At 38.1% G+C, this 26,165-nt stretch overlaps 1 protein-coding gene across 1 annotated transcript; it reads right to left on the bottom strand.

Moving 5' to 3' along the window:
• On the bottom strand, positions 5,984 to 15,308 carry LOC109838891 (scopoletin glucosyltransferase-like). Its single transcript, XM_020407321.1, has 2 exons — positions 14,094 to 15,308; positions 5,984 to 6,262 (listed from the first exon to the last, which is right to left on the bottom strand). Exons 1-2 carry the CDS (start codon positions 15,264 to 15,266, stop codon positions 5,984 to 5,986), a joined length of 1,452 nt encoding a protein of 483 aa, XP_020262910.1. The 5' UTR covers positions 15,267 to 15,308.

Genomic DNA, 26,165 nt, shown 5'->3' with positions numbered 1-26,165 from the left:
GGAGTTACAATCCGATGATTTTGATATTTTTAAGGAGCCAAGATAAAGGTTATAAGATGATGATTTTTGCAACGCTCTAGCAAAATAGATTACAAATTGACGGTCTCTTCAAATTAAAACGCAAATATCTCTCAAACCGTAAGGAATTTGGCAAAACAGAGAAAGCAAATCGAACCCTTTGGGCTTAGTTTAGTCGGTTCTGTCTTGTCGAGATAATTAATTTTTATATATAATTCATCCAATTTTGACTTACGGTTTGAAAGTTATGACCTATTCTTCGCAGCAAGTTATGTTTTGAAGTCCGTCTGCAAGATTGAACTTCGCCTAAACATGGGGCTTAGCCTAAAGCTCGCCAAACTCGCTTGAGGCTCGCTTCTGTGTTCCAAAGTCAAAATGTAGGGCTCATGCCCACGTTCCAGATTCAAAACGCAGAGGTCATGCCCGCGTTCCAAAGTCAAAATGCAGAGGTCATCCCCAGCGTTTAAGTTCAAAACACAGGGTTCATCCCCAGTGTTCAAGTTCAAAATGTAGGGTTTATTCCCAGCATTCAAGTTTAAAATACAGAGGTCATCCCTAACGTTCCAATTGAAAACGTAGAGTGTATGGACTCAAAACGCAGAGTTTATATCTGCGTCCCAACTCTGCATTTCAGATTTACAACGATGTGCGAACATAGCGTTTTTAGCCTAAAACAGGGCCAACTCTACGTTTCAAGTCTAAAACACAGAGTTCAGGCCCAGAACACTATTTTTAGCGTTTGACTTGTTCAAAGCACGAACTAAACGGTTCCAGAAATCGTTTTCTCCCCACGATTTGAGAGATTTCCGCCCCACTTAGGAGTGGATTAAGGGGGCGGTTACACCCCATTTAATCCCATTATGGAGAGAATTAAGAGAGCGGTTACACCCCTTAATCCTCTATAAATAGCTGGGAAATCAGCTTAGTTCGGATCCTTCGCCTTGGCAACAAAGAAGGGATCTTTGGCTGACTTTTTAGGATCTTTGATCTGGAGCTTTGGAGATCAACAACTTGGAGGAACTCTTGGATCATCTCGCAAGGCTTTTATTGAAGCCTTTGAGATTACTCGGCTTGGCTTTTTGAACTCTTTCTAAGAGTTCTTCTCAACTCGATCAGAGTTAAAAACTTGCTCTGCAAGTTCTTCTAAACTTGTTTAGAGTTTCAAACTTGCCACGCAAGTTCTCCTCAACGTCAATCAAGAGGAATCAACAACGTTTCATAAAGTGAGGTGATCGGATCGTCAACGAGAAGCAATCTCGATACGAACGTCGAGGGAGACATCTCATCGCCACCATGAAGAACCCATGTTAAACAAAGGGGAGGATCTCCATTGATCTTCTTCTCTTTTGTAAATCGGGAATCCGATACAAGAAGTTTGTAATTTCTTTTTCTAAGCCTGTTAGAGAGAGATTGCATTGAGAGAATTATATTCATTCTTTGTCTAAGCCAGTTAGAAAGATAATACAATAAATCATATTCTCAAATGTCTTCTTACAAATTTTCTCACCAAACAAAACAGTAGGAATAGCTACAATCAACAAAGAATTTAAACTTTAGTACTATGAAATAAAACTTTAAGTTCTAAACAACCAATGTTAGATTAGAGTTAAAAAAAATTCAAACCTTCCTATGGGCAGAGGTATCATTGCGTTTGAATGTATTCTTGCTTTATTGATAGGACTAATGAAATATTAATACCAAGAAATAAATCATGGGCCTGGGAAAGATTATTTCTTATTATTAGTTTTATTATCTTATTTTGACTAACACAAAACTATAATAACTTCCTGATGGAGCCGGATCACTATTTCTTTGAATGAAACACAAGTTAGGTGTCATTAAAACTTAATGAAGTATGTTAATATTTATTCGACTATCCTTACGACGTAATATGATATGGTTACTCTTAAGCCTTTGGAAATCACTGTTACTTCTTGACATCATAAAATCAAACTTCATGCCCATATTTTATAAGAGGCAAAAATGGACTTTAACCGGTGAAAGAACAGTCTCATAAGCAATACTTCATATTATCAAAAGGACTTGAAGTTTCAACTACAAGTATTTAGTTCCAGGACCTTAACAAACTGTGGAACATGTATGTTACACTGATTTCATTATAACTGAATTTTCAATTGTATTTCTTTGATCTATAGTGTAGCATGATAAAGCCAATATTCTAGAAAAATTCTACATCCGTAGAAGGTATTGACAGCCAAAAGCATGTAATTTTTGCTGATGATATAACTAGTACAAATTAACTAGATAACACCAAAGCATAGAGGCAGAAGCAGATTCATTGTGAAATATTAGTGAAACAAATTAACTACATAGATGCTCAATAAAACTAAAGTGGCCGACTACCAGCACGTGGGCTTATTAACTTGTTTTTCATTGCTATATTTATTTCATAAAATATATACAAGTTGTAAGAATTCTTATATTAGCAGAGCCAAGCATAATTAGAAATTGTCCTTTACTGCAAAGTAAACATTAGATATGATTGTTTATATAAACTCTATAAGTAGTACACGACAAAGCAAAACAACATCTGAGCCTTTTGAAGTGTAATTCCAGAAACTAAACATGCTTTCTTTTCGATTCTACATATAACATGATTATTGTGTTATAAAAACAGGCATAGGCTAGATGAGATAAATCAAATAACTTTACTTAAATCGTGGAAATACTAACAACCACAAATATGATCTGAAAATTTTAAAATATTAAACAACATAGATGGGGTTAGCTCTGATACCGTGTAACAGTTATTCATCTAAATAAATATAGAGCACACAACGAAAATAGATTAATTTAAAAGATACCTCCAATCATTATTGCCTACAAGTATCTTAGAAAAGTAGATCAAAACTAGAGATAATTGAATAGCCTAAATCTGATGGAGGAACTATGACTGCATTTATAGACTAGGCTAGGACCTTTCTGTAATAATTGGAAATTTTAAAAGATAAGACTTTTTAAAAGACAATTTGCATTCATCAGGGAACTATCTGGATATGGCATTATCTCAATCCACTACAACAAGAATAAGAATTCCAATACTATAACGAATCAAGATTATTCTTATGATATGTGGGCCAATACTTTGTCCAGATACAACACTCACATGATAAAAAATTAAATAATGCTAGGGGCACACCATGAACCATACTCTCAACCACACCCCAACACTCTCTATAGTGCAAGTGGGCCATGCATGATATTTTTTTAAAAATATCATGCATGGCCCACTTGTACTATAGAGAGTGTTGGGGTGTGGTTGAGAGTGTGGTTTATGGTGTGTCCCTAGTGGGACTCTAAAAAATTACACAAAACACATGCCCACTGAATCCTCACTTATTTCTGACCAGGACGTAGACAAAGATTGATGTTACAGTGATTTATCCCGATACAGCACTCACACGAGCCACGCAACATATAAAAAAGGGAAAAATGCTTCCAGCCCCCAAAAGCTAAGGAAACATGCTTCCCACCCCCAAGACTTTGTCAACGGGTGTTTTACCCCCAAAAATAAAGATTATGTTCTCTGAGCCCCCAAAACACAAAACCCAAGACATTAAAATATGTGAAGACCATAATACCCTTCTCTCTCTCTTTCATTTTTTATTAAAATATGATGATGATTATTTTATTATTTTTGTTTTCTCTCTCTCTTTATCATAATGTACTAAGATGATAGTTGAAATGATTAATGAGGATTATTTTATTATTTTTGTTTTTTATTATTTTGGTTGTTTTTATTGGGAGATTATTAAAGTTACGGGTTAATTGTTAAGGTTACGAGTTAATTATTAATGTTACGGGTCAATTATTAAGGTTATGAATCCTCTCTCTCTCTTTATTTTTTTATTAAAATATGATGAGGATTATTTTATTATTTTTGTTTTCTCTCTCTCTTTATCATGATGTACTAAGATGATAGTTGAAATGATTGATGAGGATTATTTTATTATTTTCATTTTTTATTATTTTGGTTGTTTGTATTGGGAGATTGTTAAAGTTACGGGTTAATTGTTAAGGTTACGAATTAATTGTTAATGTTACAGGTCAATTGTTAAGGTTATGAATCCTCTCTCTCTCTCTCTCTCTCTCTCTCTCTATATCATGATGTTTCTTTGATGATATTTAAATGATTAAAGAGGATTATTATTTTATTATTTTTGTTTTTTATTATTTTTGTATTTTTAGAATATTCGTTGTTAAGGATAATGGTTGGTTATAAAGGTTATGCATTGATTGTTAAGGTTACGGGTTGGTTGTTAAGGTTAAGGGTTTGTTGTTAAGGTTATGAGTTTGTTGTGTAGGTTACGGATTTGTTGTTAAGGTTACGGGTTTAATTGTTAAGGTTACGGGTTTAATTGTTAAGATTACGGGTTTAATTGTTAAGGTTACGTATTTAATTGTTAAGGTTACGGGTTTAATTGTTACGGTTACGGTTTATTAATTGTTAAGGTTACGGTTTAATTTTTAAGGTTACGGGTTTAATTGTTAAGGTTACGGGTTTAATTGTTAAGGTTACAGGTCAATTGTTAAGGTTACGGGTTTAATTATTACGGTTACGGTTTTAATTGTTAAGGGTACGGGTTTAATTGTTAAGGTTATAGTTTAATTGTTAAGGTTACGGTTTAATTGTTAAGGTTACGGTTTAATCGTTAAGGTTATGGGTTTAATTGTTAAGGTTAAAGATTTAATTGTTAATGTTACGGTTTAATTGTTAAGGTTACGTGTTTAATTGTTAAGGTTACGAGGAAGACAGAGAAGGGATTCATAACCTTAACAATTAACCCGTAACCTTAACAATTAAACCCGTAACCTTAACAATTAAACCGTAACCTTAACAATTAATAAACCGTAACCGTAATAATTAAACCCGTAACCTTAATAATTAAATACGTAACCTTAATAATTAAACCCGTAACATTAATAATTAAAACCGTAACCTTAACAATTAAACTCGTAATCTTAATAACAAATTCGTAACCTACACAACAAACCCATAACCTTAACAACAAACCCGTAACCTTAACAACCAACCCGTAACCTTAACAATCAATGTATAACCTTTACAACCAACCATTATCCTTAACAACGAATATTCTAAAAATACAAAAAGAATAAAAAACAAAAATAATAAAATAATAATCATCTTTAATCATTTCAATATCATCATATCAATATATATATAGAGAGAGAGAGAGAGAGAGAGAGGATTCATAACCTTAATAATTGACTCGTAACATTAACAATTAATTCGTAACCTTAACAATTAACCCGTAACTTTAACAATCTCCCAATACAAACAATCAAAATAATAAAAAATAAAAAAAATAAAAAAATCCTCATCAATCATTTTAACTATCATCTTAGTACATCATGATAAAGAGAGAGAGAAAACAAAAATAAAAATAATAAAATAATAATTCTCTTTAATCATTTCAATATCATCAAAGAAACATCATGATAGAGAGAGAGAGAGAGGATTCATAACCTTAACAATTGACCCGTAACATTAACAATTAACCCGTAACTTTAACAATCTCCCAATACAAACAACCAAAATAATAAAAAATGAAAATAATAAAATAATCCTCATCAATCATTTCAACTATCATCTTAGTACATCATGATAAAGAGAGAGAGAGAGAGAAAACAAAAATAATAAAATAATCCTCATCATATTTTAATAAAAAAATAAAGAGAGAGAGAAGGGTATTATGGTCTTCACATATTTTAATGTCTTGGGTTTTGTGTTTTGGGGGCTCAGAGAACAGAATCTTTATTTTTTAGGGTAAAACACCCGTTGACAAAGTCTTAGGAGTGGGAAGCACGTTTCTTTAGCTTTTGGGGCCGGAAGCATTTTTCCCTATAAAAAATTACACAAAACACACATGCCCACTGAATCCTCATTTATTTCTGACCAGGACGTAGACAGTGACAGCGAAGGTCAGTAACTCGTCTCTCTCTTTTTCTCCCTGGCTACCTTGGTAAGTTCCTGAATCATGCAGGTCAAATTAACATGAGATGATCCTCCTTCCTCTACGACGGACCTGGATATCTTCTTGTATTTCTCCGCCCTGCTCCTGATCTCCGCCGCCTCTCCGCCTTCGCCCATCACCCTATCAACGGCCCTCTTCACAGCCTCCGCCTTCACTACCTCCTCCTGCTCCGCGAATATCGACCTCTTCACCCCTTGTTCAATTGCACTCGCCCCCGTCCCCAACACCTGCATGTATTTGAAAGGAAATATATATGTTTCACAAGACAAACAACCTAGCTAGCTAATATATTCTAAATAACTCGTGGTACGTATTTCATGAAAACCACACGTTTGTGTAAAGGGTAAAGTTTCACAAAATCCCAACAAGCTTTTGAGTGCTTTTTGCACAGGACTCCGGTAAACTTCATAATTAAGTAGGGGGGATATCCCTCTGAATAACTTTCAAAAGTCTCCTAACTGATCTCTTGAACTATTGGAAATTGCATATATAAGCGGCATTAATCATATATATATTTTGTTAGCTATTATATATGTTGCGCGTAGCGGAAATTTCGGCAGCAATTCGGCAGCACAACAAGAGTTAGGTCGCAATAAGAATTCTTGTTTCTCAAAGGGAACAAGAATCTGAAGCCTAATATCTCATCAAAGTGAGATATTAGCTCTTCCTCTCGTCAGCTCTAGGACTACGCGTCGAGGGAACCTAAAAGCTATTACAAATCACACAAAAATAGTACAACCAATTTTTACGTGGTTCGGCAAATTGCCTACGTCCACGGGGCAAGGAGGGGGGAGATCTACGAATAGAGGGAGAGAATACAACTAGGGTTTACAATCACTCAATCTAAACCCTCAAACAAACTCTCAAATCCCTCACACAAATACTCTCTCAAAGAGATCACAAAACCAAAGAACAGTTGCACACAACTCAAAAAAAAACTCTCCTTTTCTTTTGCACACAGCAGCCGCCCCTGTTTATCCCCCTCTGCTTTTTCGCACCAAGCCGAGGAAAAACAAAACTCCTCGTACCTGCACCAATTGCTTTTCCCAGCCGCCAATCAAAAACAAAAGGACTCCTTGCCTAAAACCTAAACTAAAGGAACTAGGCATATATATAGGCGTGTATAGGCTTACGGGTGGGCCTTGTTTCTTTTCTTCATGCGGAAATCAAAACTCTCCTTGCTCCCACTAATCACGTGGGTGTGGCCCCCACACCCATCACGAAACCACAATTCTCCACCTCGGTAAAGTTTTTCCAAAAACTGAACCGACACCAAAGCATCCAAATACGAACTCAATCCACAATAAGTTGAGAACACGAACGAAAGTCCAAACAATCTCACCCCATCAAAATCAACTAATCCAAACCGGCTGCATCTGAAAGACTGCCTACATATCCTCTTGTCCAAGGAATCAAGCCGAACGTAGTTCATCCAAATGGCCGTCAACGGCCTCAACAATCACGGATGTGCAACAAGTTTTGACAATGATCAAACTTGTTGCTCAGAACCACCTTTGTGAGCATATCTGCCGGATTATCCTTCGTGTGGACTTTTACAATCTTCACATCGCCATCTTCAAGAACATCCCAAACGAAGTGATAACGAACGTCAATGTGCTTCGTCCGCGCATGAAAAACTTGATTCTTCGCCAAATAAATAGCACTCATGCTATCATAATGAAAAGTGACGGACCTCTGCGATATACCAAGTTCCTCTAAAAGTCCTCGAAGCCAAATAGCCTCCTTCACAGCCTCCGTAACTGCCATATACTCTGCCTCCGTCATAGACAAAGCCACCGTCGACTGTAAGGTGCATCTCCAACACATCGGCGCACGGGTCAAAGTAAACACATATCCCGTAGTGGACCGACGCTTATCCAAATCTCCAGCATAATCCGAATCAACATAGCCAATGCATAGCTGCCCACCTGTAGTGTCCCGCTCATAAACTAAACCAACATTGAGCGTACCTCGAATGTACCTCAAAATCCATTTCACGGCATTCCAATGACCCACTCCTGGATCGTGCATGTATCTCGATACCATGCTTACCGCCTGTGACAAATCTGGCCTCGTATATACCATCTCATACATCAAGCTCCCAACCACACTCGCATATGGAGTCTTCGATATCAACTCTCTATCTTCAACTAACTTCGGTAAAAGACCAGCTGAAAGCTTCAAATGAGCTCCCAATAGTACACTAACTGGCTTCGTATCCATGCTAACATGGAATCGCTGTAGAACCTTCTTCAAATAAGCCACCTGTGTCAAACAAATTCTGCCATTCTTCTTGTCTCTGCCGATCTCCATCCCTAGAATGCGCTTCGCCTCACCTAAGTCTTTCATCTCAAACTCATTTGATAGCTGAACTTTCAATTCATCTATAGCCGACCTAGAAATAGAGGCAACCAATATGTCGTCGACATAGAACAACAAATAAATGTACGCACCTCCTTTCAACTTGCGAAAATATACGCAAGGATCAAACTGGCTCCGAGTGTACGAATGACCAAGCATAAAACCATCAAATCGTCTATATCACTGTCGAGGAGACTGCTTCAAACCGTATAGCGATTTCTTCAGTTTGCAAACCAACTTATCTTTCCCTGCAGCTCGGAATCCCAATGGCTGAGTCATATATATTTCTTCATCAAGATCACCATGAAAAGATATCGTCTTTACATCTAACTGATTTAACTCCAATCCATATTGTGCCACCAAATCTAGCAAAATTCAAATCGAAGAGTGCTTTGTACCACTAGAGAGAAAACCTCATTATTATCATTACCTTCCTCCTGTGCATAGCCTTTCGCAACCAACCTAGACTTGAACCTTATTGGAGTGCCTTCAATGCCCTCCTTCTTCGTGTATACCCACTTGCAACCAATTGCCTTCCGCCCCTTTGGAAGCTTAACAAGCTCCCATGTATCGTACTTATGAAGAGATTTCATCTCCTCATGCATAGCCACCTGCCACGAATCAGCCTCCGAACTCTGCTCGGCCTCTCTGAATGTAGTAGGCACCAACTCATCGATACTCTCCACCGGAAGTGCATACGCAACTGTGTCGGCATACCGTGCTGGCATCTGTATGTTTCTCCTCTGTCTCCGAACCGCAATAGAATCTTGAACCTGAGCCGTCGGTTCCTGATCCTACACATTTGTACTCGTATCCTCCGTGTCACCATCGTGCTCGCCTGGCATCACCTCAGTCGGCACCTGCATGGATACTGTACCAACTAGACAATATGGAGCTGCATCGATCTCCACCACCTGCGATATCTCCTCCGTCGGGTCGCTCTCCACCTGATGAGAGCTGGGAAGCTTCAAGATAGAAGCCTATTCGAATGTGACATCCCTACTCAGCACAATCTTCTTATCCACTGGATCCCAAAGCTTGTATCCCTTGACACCTCGCTTGAATCCTACAAATATTGCCTTCCTAGCTCGAGGTTCTAATTTATCTATTCTAACATGATAATATGCAGGGCACTCAAATACCTTGAGCTGGTCATAATCATGTGCTGGATTTCCCGACCACATCTCCATAGGGGTTTTCCCCTCAATCGTAGATGAAGGCAGCCTATTAATGAGGTGGCTCGCATATGTAAGTGCCTCAGCCCAAAAGATCTTCTCCAAACCACTCTGCGATAATAAGCAACAGATCTTCTCCAGTAAAGACCGATTCAACCTCTCTGCCACCCCATTTTGCTGCGGTGTATGACTAACTGTGAAGTGTCTCTCTATGTCCTCGTCTCGACATAGCTGCTGAAAGGGGTCAGAAGTATACTCACCACTGTGAAGTGTCTCTCTATGTCCTCGTCTCGACATAGCTGCTGAAAGGGGTCAGAAGTATACTCACCACCATTGTCAGATCGCAACGTCTTAATCTTTCTCCAAGTCTGCAGTTCCAATCTCTTCTTCCACTCCACAAACAAATCTAGGACTTCACTCTTCTTCATCATGGTGTACACCCAACAACGCCTAGAATAGTCATCTACAAAAATGACGAACCAATGTCGACCACCAAGTGATGCAGTCTTGGTGGGACCCCAAACGTCTGTGTGCACGTAATCCAAGATGTCCCTCGTCTGATGAATGGCAGTCCCGAACTTCACCTTCGTCTTCTTGCCAAGAACACAGTGCTCACAGAACTCAATCTTCCTACTCTTGGCTTCCTTTAATAGCCCCTGCTTTCACAATGCCTGTAGTGATTTTTCACCTGTGTGCCCCAATCTATAATACCAAAGTCTGCTCATGTCCGCTTCTGAAATAGCCGAAGCAACCTGGCCAATCTCAGTGCTTCCCTTCAGATAATACAAATTCCGATTGCGGACTCCCCTCATCACCACCAATGATCCCTTAGTAACCTTCGCTACAGCATTTTCGAAAGTCACCTTGAATCCCTTCGCCTCCAAAGCTCTAACTGAGATAGGATTTTTCTTCAGTTGAGGAACAAATCTCACCTCCTTCAACTCACGGACTACTCCATCGTGCATCCTAATCCGTACGGTACCTATCCCACAAACGCCACAGGATTGATCATTTCCCATGACAACAACGCCCCCGTCGACTTTCTCAAAAGATGCAAACCAGTCTCGCCTAGGAGTCACATGAAAAGTAACGCCGGAATCAAGCATCCAATCTGATGCATCCACATGGTTCACCTCCGGAGTAATCAGTAGAGAAAAGCACGAATCATCGGAATCATCGCCTTTCGCAATATTCACCTCATTGGCCTTCGGGCCCTTTTTCTTGCCATTCTCCTTCTCCTTGAGCTTCGGGCAGTCTCTCTTCTAATGTCCCTGCTCCTTGCAGAATGCACATTGGTTCTTTGCTAATTGGTGGCGGCTTCTTAACTTTGACCTTCCTCTATTACCACCTTTCGGATATGGGCTTCTATCTCTCGTCGATAAGGCCTCGCCTGAAGTGCTAGCACGGAAAGTCTCATTGTCCTTCCTTCTCAAATCGTAATTGGTCAATGCGTTAATCACTTCACTATAGCTGATAGAAGATCTCCCGTTCAACAAAGTGAGCACGAAGGTATCATACTCCTCATCGGGTAAGGATCCCAATAAAATAATCGCCTTGTACTCATCCGATATCTTCTCATCAACATTCGCCAAGTTCGACAACAACTTAGTGTAGTTGTTCACGTGAGCCGCTAGCGAGGTGCCTCTGGACATCTAAAATCTGAAGAATCTTCGCAGCAAGTACAGCCTGTTCTCAACACTCTTTGTGAGATACTTGTTGTTGAGAATTTCCCACATCTTCATTGCAGACATCACCCCAATCACATCATATTTCAGCTCTTAATCCAAACAGGACCTGATCACCCCACAAGCGTTCCTATTCATTTTCTTCCATACCGCCTCATCATATTTAGGTGACCTCTCGTGGACCATGATGGTCTCTTCCAGATTCTGAGCATTGAGCGCATCCTGTACGTCGCTCATCCACAAACCAAAGTTGATTTTGCCGTCATACTTCACCACACTAATCTTAGTATTCTGAAAACCAACTTGTATTGTACTCGCCATCGATTTGCTGCTTTCACCTTCTTCTCCCATTACGAACTAACTCCAAAATTGTAGAGAAAGAACAAATTTGATAGAAATTAGGAACCACCCAACTGAACCTTAGATTGGATTCCAAATAGATTTCCTAACCACACGAGAAAAGCGAAATCTCCAACGGCAACTCCTAATGCTATCTTCACCGAAGCTGAGAACTCCAAGAACTAAGCTTCACACAAGAATCTTCCTCCACAAAAAAATCCTAGATCTGAAATCTGGGCTCTGATACCACTTGTTGCGCGCAGCGAAAATTTCGGCAGCACTTCGGCAGCACAACAAGAGTTAGGTCGCAATAAGAATTCTTGTTTCTCAAAGGGAACAAGAATCTGAAGCCTAATATCTCATCAAAGTGAGATATTAGATCTTCCTCTCGTCAGCTCTAGGACTGCGCGTCGAGGGAACCTAAAAGCTATTACAAATCACACAAAAATAGTACAACCAATTTTTACGTGGTTCGACAAATTGCCTACGTCCACGGGGCAAGGAGGGGGGGAGATCTACTAATAGAGGGAGAGAATACAACTAGGGTTTACAATCACTCAATCTAAACCCTCAAACAAGCTCTCAAATCCCTCACACAAATACTCTCTCAAAGAGATCACAAAACCAAAGAACAGCTGCACACAACTCAAAAAAAAAACTCTCCTTTTCTTTTGCACACAGCAGCCGCCCCTGTTTATCTCCCTCTGCTTTTTCGCACCAAGCCGAGGAAAAACAAAACTCCTCGTACCTACACCAATTGCTTTTCCCAGCCGCCAATCAAAAACAAAAGGACTCCTTGCCTAAAACCTAAACTAAAGGAACTAGGCATATATATAGGCGTGTATAGGCTTACGGGTAGGCCTTGTTTCTTTTCTTCATGCGGAAATCAAAACTCTCCTTGCTCTCACTAATCACGTGGGTGTGGCCCCCACACCCATCACGAAACCACAATCTTCTCCTATTGAAGAATGCGGTTTCAATTCAATTCCGTGGCCCACCCGGTTTCGCTTTTGAATACTATAAATATCAATTTGATTTTTTTAGGGTTGTGCAAGAGGGCAGTGCAAGGCAGCTTTTTTTCTTTTCTCTTTTGCGGCTGAGGCAGAGGGAAAAGTGCGGGAGCAGGAGGCTGTGATTGTTTGTTCGGCTTTGGGTATTTTTCAGCATTGATTGCGGCTGTCTTCTAGCGGCTGCAGGAGTTTTTGGTGCAGTCCTTTTGTGCAGCCTTTTGTAGAGAGATAGTGTGAGGGATTTGAGAGTTTGTTTGAGAGTTTAGTTTGTGAGTGATTGTAAACTCTAGTTGTATTCTCTCCCTCTAATAGTAGATCTCCCCCCTCCTTGCCCCGTGGACGTAGGCAATTTGCCGAACCACGTAAAAATTGGTTGTACTGCTATTTGGGTAATTTGTAATAGCTTTTAGGTTCCCTCGACGCGTAGTCCTAGAGCTGACGAGAGGAAGAGCTAATATCTCACTTTGATGAGATATTAGGCTTCAATTCTAAAAACCTCCTTAGCCTAAAAACTAAAAACCTCCTTCATCCATTGGATCTAGATGAATCCAATGGCTAGGATTCAGTCAAAGAGTCAACAGACACATGCATTAATTACATGTATTAATTACCTCAACGAACACGAACCTGGATTTACTGCAGTGCATCCGGATTCACTACAGTGAAAAACGTATTTGTTGAGGTAATGAATCTGGATTCACTGAAGTGAATCTGGATTCACTGCAGTAAAGGACGTGTTCGTTGAGGTAATGAATCTGGATTCACTGCGTTGAGGTAATTAATGCATGTGTTTAATGAGGTAATTAATGCATGTGTTTGTTGACTGTTTGACTGAATCCTAGCCATTGGATGATATTGGTTTTTAGTTTTTAGGCTAAGAAGGTTTTTATTAGAACCTCTCCCTATATATATATTAAATATTTTATTATTATATTCATATTATTTATATGCATATTATTTATTCTTATTAATTACTAATTAAGTTATTAATTGATTAATTATTTTTATTATTTTAGACGTACTTTAATGCCGTAGCAGTGAGGAATGATGCAAGCAAAATAAACTTTGAGAACTGCCATTGGAGATTAAAGGGACTATGAGGGTATTTTTGTCTTTTTGGCTAAATAAGAAAAACTACTTATAAGTAGGGGGGAAAGTTGGGAAATCTTAACTAATCTTTTTTCCTACTTATAAGTAACAAATAAGAAAAAAAGTTAACCCTTATCAAATATGGCATTGTTCTCCCGCGCGCATGATGTTAATTTCTTTCAAAATTTTCAGCAAATTTTGATCTGTCATAGTTCAAACTTATTGCTCTTACATGTTATAGCTTCCTTTATGAGATTAATTTCCTGATAGAATCCAGGGATTTCTCGAAACTGTAAGGTATGGAGTGGTTTCATTCACAACCGATCGATATCAACGAATGGTTATAATGTGGTAACTATGATCACTAGTATGAATCACGTTAAGAATGCACACGCTTACCTGCACAATGAGCCTCTCGTTAACGAACTGCTCCGAATGCAGCGGCCAGGCGATCATCGGCACCCCGCAGCTCAGCGCCTCCAGTGTCGAGTTCCATCCGCACTGCATCATGAACGCTCCCAACGCCGGATGGTTCAGTATCATCCTTTGCGGCGCCCATCCTCGAACTACCAACCCTCTCCCTTCCACCTTCTCTTCGAACCCCTTCGGCAACCAATCCCCGATCGTATCCAAACCCCCGCCTCCGCCCCTCACCACCCATATAAAGTCTCTTCCTGAACCCTCCAACCCGAGACCGATTTCTCGTAGCTGATCATCGCTGAAGACGCATTCGCTACCGAACGCGATGTAGAGCACCGACCGATCTTTCTTATCGTCTAGCCATGCTTTGATCCCCTTATCGTCCTTACCGTTATCAGCTTCTTTCCAGTGCCTGAGAGAGACGGGCCCCACGTTCCACACTCTTCTACTCTTACCGTCCGTTTTCAGCCTCTCAACGTACTCAGGCACGAGCTCGTCGAAGCTGTTCAAGAGTAAGCCGTAGCTCTTGTTGCTGGCTTCTCTGAACATGTCGAGAGCTATTTTGGGGTAATGGAACACCTTGGGCAGCTCGGCTTTCGTGATCTCGATCTCGTGGACGACGAATGGCTTATCATCGTCGCGGGAGTTAACCATCATTTGTTCGACTTGGTCGAGGATGCAGATGGTGAAGTGCGAGGTACCGTTGAAGACGACACGAGGGATGTTGAGAGAGATTGCGAGGTCGGAGGTCCACGGGTAGAGCTCGTCGGCGACGAGGAAGTCTGGACGGTGGTCGACGATGAGCTGGCGAAGAGGCTGTTGTAGGAGCTGGATGAGGTTGTAGAACTTTTCGTGGGCGGCGTCCGTCATGGGGAGGGAGTTGGTGTTCTCGCAGCCGGAGGGGAGGCCGGCCTCTTCGAAGGGAAAAGGGAGTAAGAGGAGCTGCATAGAGGCCCCGTTGGCGGCAGCGGAGGAGACTGCGGGGAGGAGGGAGGGGAGGTTGCCGGCGGTGGTGACGTAGGAGACCTTGACGCCGCGGGCGGCGAAGAGGAGGGCGGTGTCGAGGAGGGGGATCATGTGGCCGGATGCTAAGTATGGGAAGAAGAAGATGTGGAGGTCGTGATGGTCTTGAGTATTGTTTGTTGAACTCATTTTTCCACAGAATGTGAAAATCCAGTGAAAACCTTGCAGGTGTTGTTTTTAGTGATTTTGACTAACGAGCACGAGACTATTGCCTACATATAGTGGTAGTTGTAGCTGATAATATCTCTTCGGACCCGATGAATAATATTGTTGGTATAAATTATATAAACTTTTAATTATGGAGCCCGCTCAAATAAGCCGATAGTATTTGCCTCGATAACTAATTATGGACATTCCCTACGATGATTGAAGCGGATCTCGATTGGTATGTTACCTACGATGGCAGGTTTTTAATACGTTTCAATTATGGTAACATATTAGGAATCCTAATAATCTGTTACCAAAATAGATTTGGAATTATGTTATCAAAACAGATTAGGAATCTCAATAACCTGTTACCAAAACAAATTAGAAATAATATTAGGAACCTGCTATCCAACAATTCTCCACCTCAGCGAAGTTTTTTTAAAACTGAACCGACACCAATACCAACCAAACGTCTCACTTGTTGCGTCCAGTACGAAGTGGAACAAATCCACGACAACGGACTCAATCCACAACGGACTCGATCGGTATTTATATCTCTTGTTTTTATACTAATTTATCCCTTCATTCTCCCTTGTTAGATTTTTATACCCTCTTATTTGACACCGTTAAATTTTAAATGGTGAGGAGCTAAATTATAATAATAAAACCCCAACATAAAAGAATAGTGAGGGCCTAGCTAAGAATCCCCGACCGACCAAAATTATGAATTGTTAGGATCTTGTCCGTACAATTTTTCTATTGAATAATAAATATTTATTTGTGACTAATTTATATCTAAAATGACTTGTTAATACACGATAGAATTGATAGCAAGATCAAACGGAATGAAAATCAACTCATTACAATGACTTTGTAAGTAGACTCATTGATAGACATAGTTTCTCATTGATTAATAGCAGCCTATTGAGTCTATAGATTTCTTAACCACTTATCAATGAATTTTTATAAAAAGTCTTCACAAATTGATGAGCACATTACCCAACAATGAGCAAAGTTGTTGGTCTTTAATTTGAATCGCCTCATCGATCTAGAAACAACTTCTAATGAGCAAAGTTGTTGGTCTTTAATTTGATTGATTTATGAGTAAATATTAGGAGATGGCTCATTAGTAGAGGATCCGGATCCACTCAAATGATACCAAATACATTAGAACTTGTGTAAATTTGGTTTTTTTTAATATTAGGCCCCCAATCTTGATATTTTGAAATTAGTCTTAGGTGTTTTATATTAGTCCTCCAAATTCTTAGATTAGGAAATTAGTCCTCCAGATCTGTTAAATATTTTAAAATTACTCCTCCTATTTAGCACCTTATTGCATATTTTGGAGGTTAAATATCAATAAACCACCCTTAACTTTCAAAATATTAGAAAACCCTTCTTAGGAATAGGGATTATAACACTCCCCCCACCCCCAACCAAAAAAAAATAGCGATATTTTATCATGGCACTAACACTATTAAAAGGGGTCTTCTAATATTTTGAAATTTAAGTGGGGTTTTCTAATAATCGCCCAAAGTTAAGGGGGATTTTATGATATTTAGCCTAATCTGAGGGACTAAGCTTAAAACATCTAAAATATTTGTAGGACTAACATCAAATAAGAATACATTTAAGACTGCTTTCAAAACACTTAAGTTGTTGTGGGACAAGTATCAAATAATATGGAAAAGACTGACTTCAAAAAACTTAAAATTTTGGGGGACTACATCCAAAATGTCAAGATTTGTTGGACTAATTCAAGATATGAATGATTTGGAGACCTAATATTTTTTTTAAAAAATCCAATTTGATATAAACCGTTATTATCTTAGGTACGAAAGAAAAATTATTGACCAAAATTTGTGTCTTTCTTAAAACACTTTCTAAAGAGGAGGGGACCAGGTGAAACTTTGAAGCTGGACGAGAGCTTAAATAGTGCGACCCATACAAGAAAATAACCATGTACTTGGGACCTCAACTAGGGCCTTTAGATGCCCTTTGTTTCTTATCTCATATTATGTATTATATCATTTAATTAATAACTGACAATTAATGAGGATCTATGTCAATCTGATCTGCTTTCTTTTTTCTATTTTTTAATAGAATGTCGGATTTTAAGCAACATATTTCCTATTTCTTTACGCATATAAACATGCCCGGCTCTGAGGGCGTGCGAGCTGATCGACCGCACAGAGCCTCCGAAAATTGGGGGCCCCCAAAAATAAAAGTCTCAGCGCCTCTCGTGATCCTATCTGCTTCACAAACCCCGGTCACTCTTCCCTTTTCTCCTTCTCTCTCTGAAATGTGGAAAAAGGGCAAGAAGAGAACCGACGAGGAGGCCGCCGGCGGAGTCTTCGACGGCGCTCCGCCGTCGAACAAGCCTGCGAAGGGTGACTCCGACGAAGATGGAATCGTCGTCCGCGAGGTCAAGCTACACTAACTCCAGTTCGATTAAACCCTAGTTTTCTCTCCTCTTGTGGTTTTTTGTATTTTAAACTTAAAGTTTGGGTTTTCCCTCCTCTTTTTCTTGCAGTTGTCGAAGAACCGGAGGGTTTCAGTCCGGAGCTGGCAAGGGAAAATCGTGGTTGATATCAGGGAGTTTTATGTTAAGGATGGAAAGACGCTCCTAGGGAAAAAGGTCCCTTTTTTACTCTCTATTTGAGAATTTTCACTGGAAATTTGTCGTCTTTAGCTCATTTAGGGTTTGGAAAATTCTAGGTTAAATTGAACTTTCTTTCCTTGGCATGAGCATTTTGATATTTTAGATAGCGGGTATTAAAGATGAGTTTTCATGGTAGAATTAGTAATTTGTTAACTTTTTGCTATTTCGAAGCCCAACTCAGCCACGACTCCGCCCCCGCTCCTCCTCCTCCGCCATCAATCAGATCTTGGTGATTCTTTGCTTTTTCACACTACAAAGATCAGTAAAAAATAAATTATGGTGATTATTGTATGTATTTGTTTAGACTGCATATTATGTATTGGAGGGTTTATTTCAGTTTATCAAAAAAAATTTGGTTGTTTTTTGAGATATGGGTATGTAGGTAATTTCATCTGCTGATGAACTGAAGTTTTTGATGGTAATTTCATCTGCATTAACTTTGTTTTCTCCACTTAGGTCAGTTATGGACCATGCTAGGTTAACAATTTTGCACAACTTGTTGCCTTAATCCATGTCCAGTTGGGAAACTCCTAAGTCCGCATCTCACCTTCAACTAACATTCTGTTGCTCCTAGCAACTCAGGCACTTTTCCTCTCCAGTGTAAACATGTAAAAATCAATTTAGCTGGTTGTCTCACATCTTATCCTTAATAAAACTACAATTACCATCTTATAATTGCACCAATTCTTATCATATTTTTTTTCACTTTCTGCTGCTTCCATTTTCTGAAAAACTAAACTTAACAGTGTGCTCTCGACGTGTCAATCATATTCAAATTGATTGAAAATTTGTGATAGGCGTAAATGGGCAAAGTTCCAAAACTTTCTTACAATCAGTTCATAGAATCAGGGATAATAAATGTGCAAAGTCGACTATCTTTTGCAAATATTTCTTATTGTGGACTATTTGCTCTATTGGAAAGCTTTATTAAGGTGGGATTATATGCATTTATCTGATCAGTAACATTTTATTCAGGTGACCGAAAAGATGAAGAATGGGCATTAGCACTTGAAAAGTATGTTAAAGACTATTCAGATGCAAAAAAATCAGGTAACATTTTAATGTCTGGTCAGTTATATTTTGTTCCCTAGCATTTTAGGGATTCAAATTAGAATTTATTGATATTTTGTATATAGAGAAGAGCATTGTGTTTACTTTTCGAACAGGGCCCCTAAAATCTCAGAACCGGCCCTGCGTATAAACACACATGTATGCAATCAGCAATGGACGTAAATCTAAATTTGGATGTTTTAGTAATTTTACTTGAACCCGCCCTACAGTTATGTATGCATTAGCTATTTTCGATTTTCACATCACCCCATGTTTTACAATTTGCAATTTATATAATACCAGTATTTTCCCATGCGATGCACGGGCTAGGGTTTAATTTTTCTACATTTGTCAATTTATCTTAGCTGTCTGTGTTGCCTTGCATTTCCTTACAAATCCTTATTAGTCTGCATAATTATGTCATATATAGAACCCAAGCATTTCCTTATAAATCCTCTATATAAAATATTAATTATACATGCATTAAAGATATTATATGGTTAATTTATATATGTAAGGCTGAAATTTATATAATTCCATATTTGTTTGTGGTAATATATTTTCGGAATTTCTTATGAGATATATTTGTCCGAAATTCAATGATAGTATTTTTTGTAGAATGATATTTCTTTCTTTGAATAGTTTGTAGAATAGTATTTATAGAAATAGTTTAATGACAATATTTTACCCACGCTAATCACGGCTAGCTTTGCTTTATGGTATACCTTGTTATTTTACTCTAGCACTCCTCACACACGTAAAAATCATTACCCATACCAAATTTCTTAGATATTTTTATGATACAAACCCATGAATAGAAATTTGCCAATTGAGAAAGAAAAAGTAATAAATATTCATTATATACTTATAGGTAATCGAACAAAAGCAAATGCTGTTGGGAAAAACAATCATAAAAACAGATCAAAAAAAGTACAGAACAAACCATATAGGAAAGAAAGAAAAGAGCATAAAGTTAGAAACATCATATTAAATACACTTTAAATTTAAAATACTTTACAGAAGTGTCGAATCGCCCTCTTAGCAGAGGACTGACATTGAAGAAACTATGTCCCACCTACGGTAGTGTTGGGTTTGCACAGTACTTCCGAGGATGAGACGACTGCAGTTCAAAGAAGCGCTCTCTTTTTATGAACACCAAGACTACTTCTTCAGTTCGCCAGAACCTCCAATATTTAACAGCTTATAAAATTATTAAAAGAAGAAGAAGACAGGAGATTTCGTTTTTCTCTGTGTTTCAAATGATCATAAGAAGCCCTTTTATAAGGTTCATGGGAGACAAAGATTTGAATTCCAGTTATTACAATGTTTATAACGTCTGCAATAAAACCTATTCAATCTTTGTACCATTTGTAACGTACGAAACGTTCAGCTCGTTTTAAGTGAGCACTCATTTAAAGACAGCATGTGAAAAGAGAGCACGCCCTAGCCCGCACACCAGGACCGCGGGCTTACGCCCGGGACCGCACGCGCTCGCTCGCTTGCTCGCATGCTCGCTTATATTCCAACACAAGTGTATTATATTAACACATTTGTTATACCATATATAACATATGCGTTAATTTGAACCTACTAAAATGCATTTAATTAACCAATGTGGGACTAAAACTCACATACTACTTATTAAACACATTTTAATTTTTATCTATAGAATCCAATCATTAAATGATATCTTTCCATAAAAGCCTTCTAAAATTCATTATTTCAACAAATGCAACTATTAAAAATTGTTAAAATATAATTCTAATCACTTGAAGAAAATGATAAGAAAATAGCATATCTAAAGAAAATGATAAGTTGGATGTGAGTAGTATTGAGGAGGGTTCTTTAAAAAATCAAAATTTTTAATCTAATTGTGAAAATATTACCAAGCAAACTGGATACTGAAACTTGCGAAGAAAATTGTGAAAAAATTTATCATTATAAGTTTACACCGTGTCCCTCCAATTTAACCTTTCGTGCTGCGGTGTCCCTCTAAAATCTCTGCAAATCATGCACACACGATAGGAATAAATCAAAATTTTGTGTTTGACAGCTTCAAGTATGTAATGTTACCATTCCCATTTATAAAAACCTAAAGAACATGATAACCACCATTATATCTAGTTTATAATTCGCATCTATTATAATGACTGTCCACAAAAATCGAAATAGCCTCCCATACGACCTTCACGAATTCTCCCGTGAGAAAACTATTATAACCTGAAGGGGAGAGAAGATCGGAGATTTCTTTTGGAGACTCCGGAGAAGAGATTCAATTGCTTATTGATGATCTCAGAGGAGAAGAACTCCCCGCCATTTATGGGCATCCATCTCACTCTACGTCCCCAAGAAACTGCCCCTGATTTTCCTCCCGATATTCCTCACGTAAGTTACGTTACGTGAGACTCGTTCCCCAACTAGAAGAAATCCCAGAACGTGAGATATTCCCAACAAAACGGGTCGATTTCTTAACGGGTCGGGTTATAATTTGGCCCATGAGGCCAAACCTACTTACGTCTCCCACTTGGTCGAAATGGCCAAATACTTTCCAAGCACACTCCCACTATCCGTGGGATATTACTCAAGATGTAATTTCATACTCCCATATGCATTTTTCACTCTACGTGAATGAACCGAGTACAACCATTATCCATGATAGTCTCCTTTCATTATTCATGAAAGTTTCATTTACTTAGACATTTCTAAGTACCATCAAACCAACATGTTTGATGAATATACCTGCTGGGATACCCTTCGTCAAGGGATCAATAATCATGTCACTAGTAGGAATATAAGTCACATTGACTTCTTCTTTCTCCACAGTATCATGAATATAATGATATTGTATCTCAATATGTTTTCCTTTAGAACTGTTTGCACCACTGTTGATCAATCTAGTGACTGCTTGATTATCACAATATATCTTAATTGGTCCATCCACCAAATTGAGATCCAAGTCCTTTAGGAATCGTCTTATCTATACTGCATGGGTAGCGACAATACTATAAGCTATGTACTTAGCCTCTTGTGTATATCTTACCACACATCTCTGTTTCTTACTACCCCAAGAAACAGCTGCACCACCAAAGATGAACAAATGTCCAGAAGTAGACTTCTCGTCATCTTTGTCTCCTCCAAAATTAGCATCGAAGTAACCAAGAACCTCAAGCGAGTCTGCTTGATAAACTAACTTATGGTGCACAATACCTTTTAGGCACTTCAAAATCCTTTTAACAGCTTCCTAATGTACTGGACCATGATTACTTTGATATCTACTAACCAAACTCACCGGATATGTCAGGTCTGATCTAGTACACAACATTGCATACATCTAGCTTCCAACAGCTTGTGCATACGGGATACCAAGCGGTTTTTGCCCTTCTCCAAGACATTATTCTTTACACAACTGTTTTCCCATAACCAAAGGTGTTGGTGCAGGATTATAATTCTACATCCCAAACCTTCTAAGTATCGTATGCAAATACCTTTCTTGGTTTAAACTTAACGTTCTAGACTTTCTATCCCTAAGGATCTGTATACCAAGAACATATGATGCATCTCCTATGTCTTTTATCTCAAATTCACTACTAAGTGCTAGCTTGATTCTGTTAAGCACTTCTATGTTATTTCCAGCCAGCAAAATATCATCCACATACAAGGATAATATTGTAAAATTGCTGCCACTCTTCAAGACATATACACAGTTATCTAATTTATTTGCAACAAAACCAAGTTAGATAACAGTATTATGAAATTTGAGATACCACTGTCTAGATGACTGTTTTAAACCATATAAAGATTTTTTTTAATTTATATACTTTGTTTTTCTGTCCTTCAACCTGAAATCCCTTAGGTTGATTTATATATATTACTTCCTTCAACTCTCCGTTGAGGAATGTAGTCTTGACATCCATTTGGAAAAGTTCCTACTCAAGATGTGTAGCAATTGCTAAGATAATTCTAATAGAAGCAAACTTAGCCACCGAAGGATAAATCTCTTGATAATCTCTACCTACCTTCTGAGTAAAGCCTTTAGCAACTAATCGGTCTTTATATGTATCAATAGACCCATCAACCCGATATTTCTTCTTTAACACTCATTTATATCCTATGGACTTCCTATCTTCTGGTAAGTCACATAGCTCCCATACCTTGTTTCTCTCTATTGAGTCAAGCTCCCTTTTCATGGCTTCCAGCCATTGTTCCGATTCATGTGTATTCATAGCATCCACATAATTCAAGGGATCAGCTTGCTCATCTATGTCAATATCTACTGAGAAAAATGATGGTTCACATGAATACAGATAATAATCATCCATCCATGCATGTGTTGTTCTGGGTATTTTATTACCACTAAGGCTGGCAGGTTGAACATGTTCAGCTGGTTGATTTTCCATAGGCATATTCTCATTTAATGGTTCATCTTCCATTATCGGATAATTTACTTCATCCACTATGTCCAGGTCATCGTTGGAAACATCATCTAAGTCTAGCAGAGGTGGTATTGCCTCTTGAACTTGTTCACTTTCCTCTAGATTTTCTAGAAAAGTAGCATCTCTACTTTCAATGACCCCTTTATCTTCATGGAAGAATCTATATCCTTTAAATTTTCCAGAATAGCGTATAAATCTACACTTTAAGGTTTTGAGATCCAGCTTATCTCTAATCTGATATGGAATGAGAACATGTGCAACACAAACTCATTTTCTTAAGTGACTCAAATCGGGTTTGTGTATATTCTAAATCTTATATGGTGTTGACTCGACTGATTTTGTAGGAATTCTATTCAAAACATAATTCACAGTCAATACAGCTTCTCCCCAAAAATCCTTGGAGAGACCAGAGTGTGACAGCATACATCTTACTGTATTCATCAACGTCCTATTTTTTTCTTTCAGTCACACCATTCTGTTGTGGCGTATAAGGCATAATGATATGTCTCTTAATACCGTAATGAATGCAATAGTTTTCAAATTCATTTGAGTTGAATTCTCTACCTCTATCAGTTCTTAACACCTTAATATACCTTCCAAGTTTTCTTTCTACTTATGTCTTGTATCTTTTAAAACATTCAAATGCTTCTGATTTTCTATTTAGAAGATACACAAAAGTATAATTAGAATAATCGTCTATGAAGATTATAAAATATTCTTTATTACCACGTGTCTTTACGCTTAACGGTCCACAAATGTCAGAATGAACTAACTCTAAAAGTTCACTTGTCCTCTGACCTTCAGGAAATGACTTTCTAGTCATTTTCCCTGTTAAGCAGTGTTCACAGGGTAATGTTCTTACACCTGTCAGATTTGGTAACAAATCCATTTTAATTATCTGATCTATCTTTCTATTACCAGGATGTCCTAGTCTCATATGCCATGGATCAAAATCAGATAAAAGACACGAGGAATAAAGCAAATCAGAATTTTTATTGTAAATTTTAGGTTTTACAATGGAAAGACAGAACAAATCATGTTCAGGTATAAACTTTCCTATAGCAAACATTTTCTTGTCTTTCCTAATAGAGACTCTATTATTGTAAAACCTAACTTCCAGGCCTTTCTTCAGGAGAGCCGGGACGGAGATCAGACTACGTCTTATGCCAGGTGCATAAAACACGTCCTTGAGAACCATGATGTCGTCTCCAATATTCAATTTGTATGAACCAATACCTTCAACATCTAGGTAGGTATTGTTCCCCATGTAAATCCTTTGATCTCCCTTCTTCAGCTCATTGAAGTCGCATATCCCTTCCTTCGTCTTTGCAATATGTCGGGTTGCTCCCGAGTCAATCCACCAGCCACCAGCGTTAGTAGTTGCAGCATTGCACTAAATGACGCCGATAAACTCCCGCTTACCGGATCCTCCTTGTTCTGGGCGTTTGGGACAGTCCTTATTCTTTGTCTGTGGATAGTTAGCTTTGAAGTGGCCGAACTTCCTACAGATATAGCATGATCCAGGAGCTCCTTTCTTACCTCGAGCTCGTTGCTGGCCAGGTCCTTTAAAGGAAGGCTTGACAGGTCCAAACTGATGAGTTCCTTGTGCCTTGCGATAGTGAGCTGCACTTACTTCTTCTTGCTGCACAAGGTTCACATCTGAACCTTTTTGCCTAGCTAGTAAATCTTGTTCCATTGCTAGCTGAGCTGGCAGATTAGTGACACGTTTAATGGTTCCATTAAGCCTAAGTGTTATGATGGCCATATCTAGTGATGGTGGTAGGCAATTCAAAATAGTTGTCACCTGTAATTTCTTAGGAATTTCAGATCCTGTTGAAACTAGGTCCTTAGCCATGACAATCATCTTGTTTACACGTTCGGTAATATTGTCACCTTCTTGCATATGACATGAATTAAATCTATGCATTAAGAGCTGTATGTTCACCTCAGAAGTAGTGTCATACTTCTCCTTAACTGCAAGCCACATTTCCCTAGCCGTATCATAGTTTTCAAAAACTTTGATTAAACTATCTTCCATGAACACTAACATCAAGCTTTTAGCCTTTTTGTCCTTAAATTGCCACTGATCAAGCTCTCTTTTCCGAGCGTCAGTGGGTTCATCACCAAGGGTTGGTGCAGAAACATCTAGGACTCTATCTATGTTGTCATGGATAAGTCTGTACTTAATTTTTCTATGCCACATGTCATAGTTGGAACCATTAAGGTGTTCTATTTTTGCCAGTTCAAAAGCAATCAACTTACTAGTCATGACGATTAAATATGTTGTATGATATTTCAAACAGAATTGATTTCGGGTTGCTAAAAAATAAAAACTAACTCACAAAAAAATAAAATAAAACTAACTTAATTAATTGATACTAAAACAACTATAAATAAAATGAGTTTAAAAGTTGTACTGTAATTATAATAATGAAATATAAAATTTTTATTATTATAATAACAACAAGATTAATTATATATGCAAAATTAATTTCTAAGGAAATGAATAAACTAATAATTTCAAAAAGCAAATAAATACTAGCTTTTATCAAAGTTAAATCAAAGATTAGTTAAAAAAAATTACATCTGTAGATTACAGACCCTTTTCCTGTTTTCAAATAGTCCCAAAAAATAAAAAATTAAATCTCTACAAAATCACAAATCAATGGGATAATGAACTAATTAATCAAAAAATTAAGGGTTTTATAAGGGAAAGAACTTCCAGAAATCACAGAG

Source organism: Asparagus officinalis, chromosome 1 (genome assembly GCF_001876935.1).
Source record: "Asparagus officinalis chromosome 1, Aspof.V1, whole genome shotgun sequence".
Lineage (NCBI taxonomy): Eukaryota > Viridiplantae > Streptophyta > Magnoliopsida > Asparagales > Asparagaceae > Asparagus > Asparagus officinalis.
The sequence above is the reverse complement of the archived record's forward strand: the minus strand, read 5'-3'. Positions and strand labels throughout refer to the sequence as shown.

Excerpts from the sequence above, each read along its gene's own strand:
- LOC109838891 (XM_020407321.1), bottom strand. The coding sequence starts at position 15,266 with ATGAGTTCAACAAACAATACTCAAGACCATCACGACCTCCACATCTTC. Across the intron at positions 6,263-14,093 it reads ACGAGAGGCTCATTGTGCAG|GTGTTGGGGACGGGGGCGAG; the intron begins GTAAGCGTGTGC and ends AAATACATGCAG.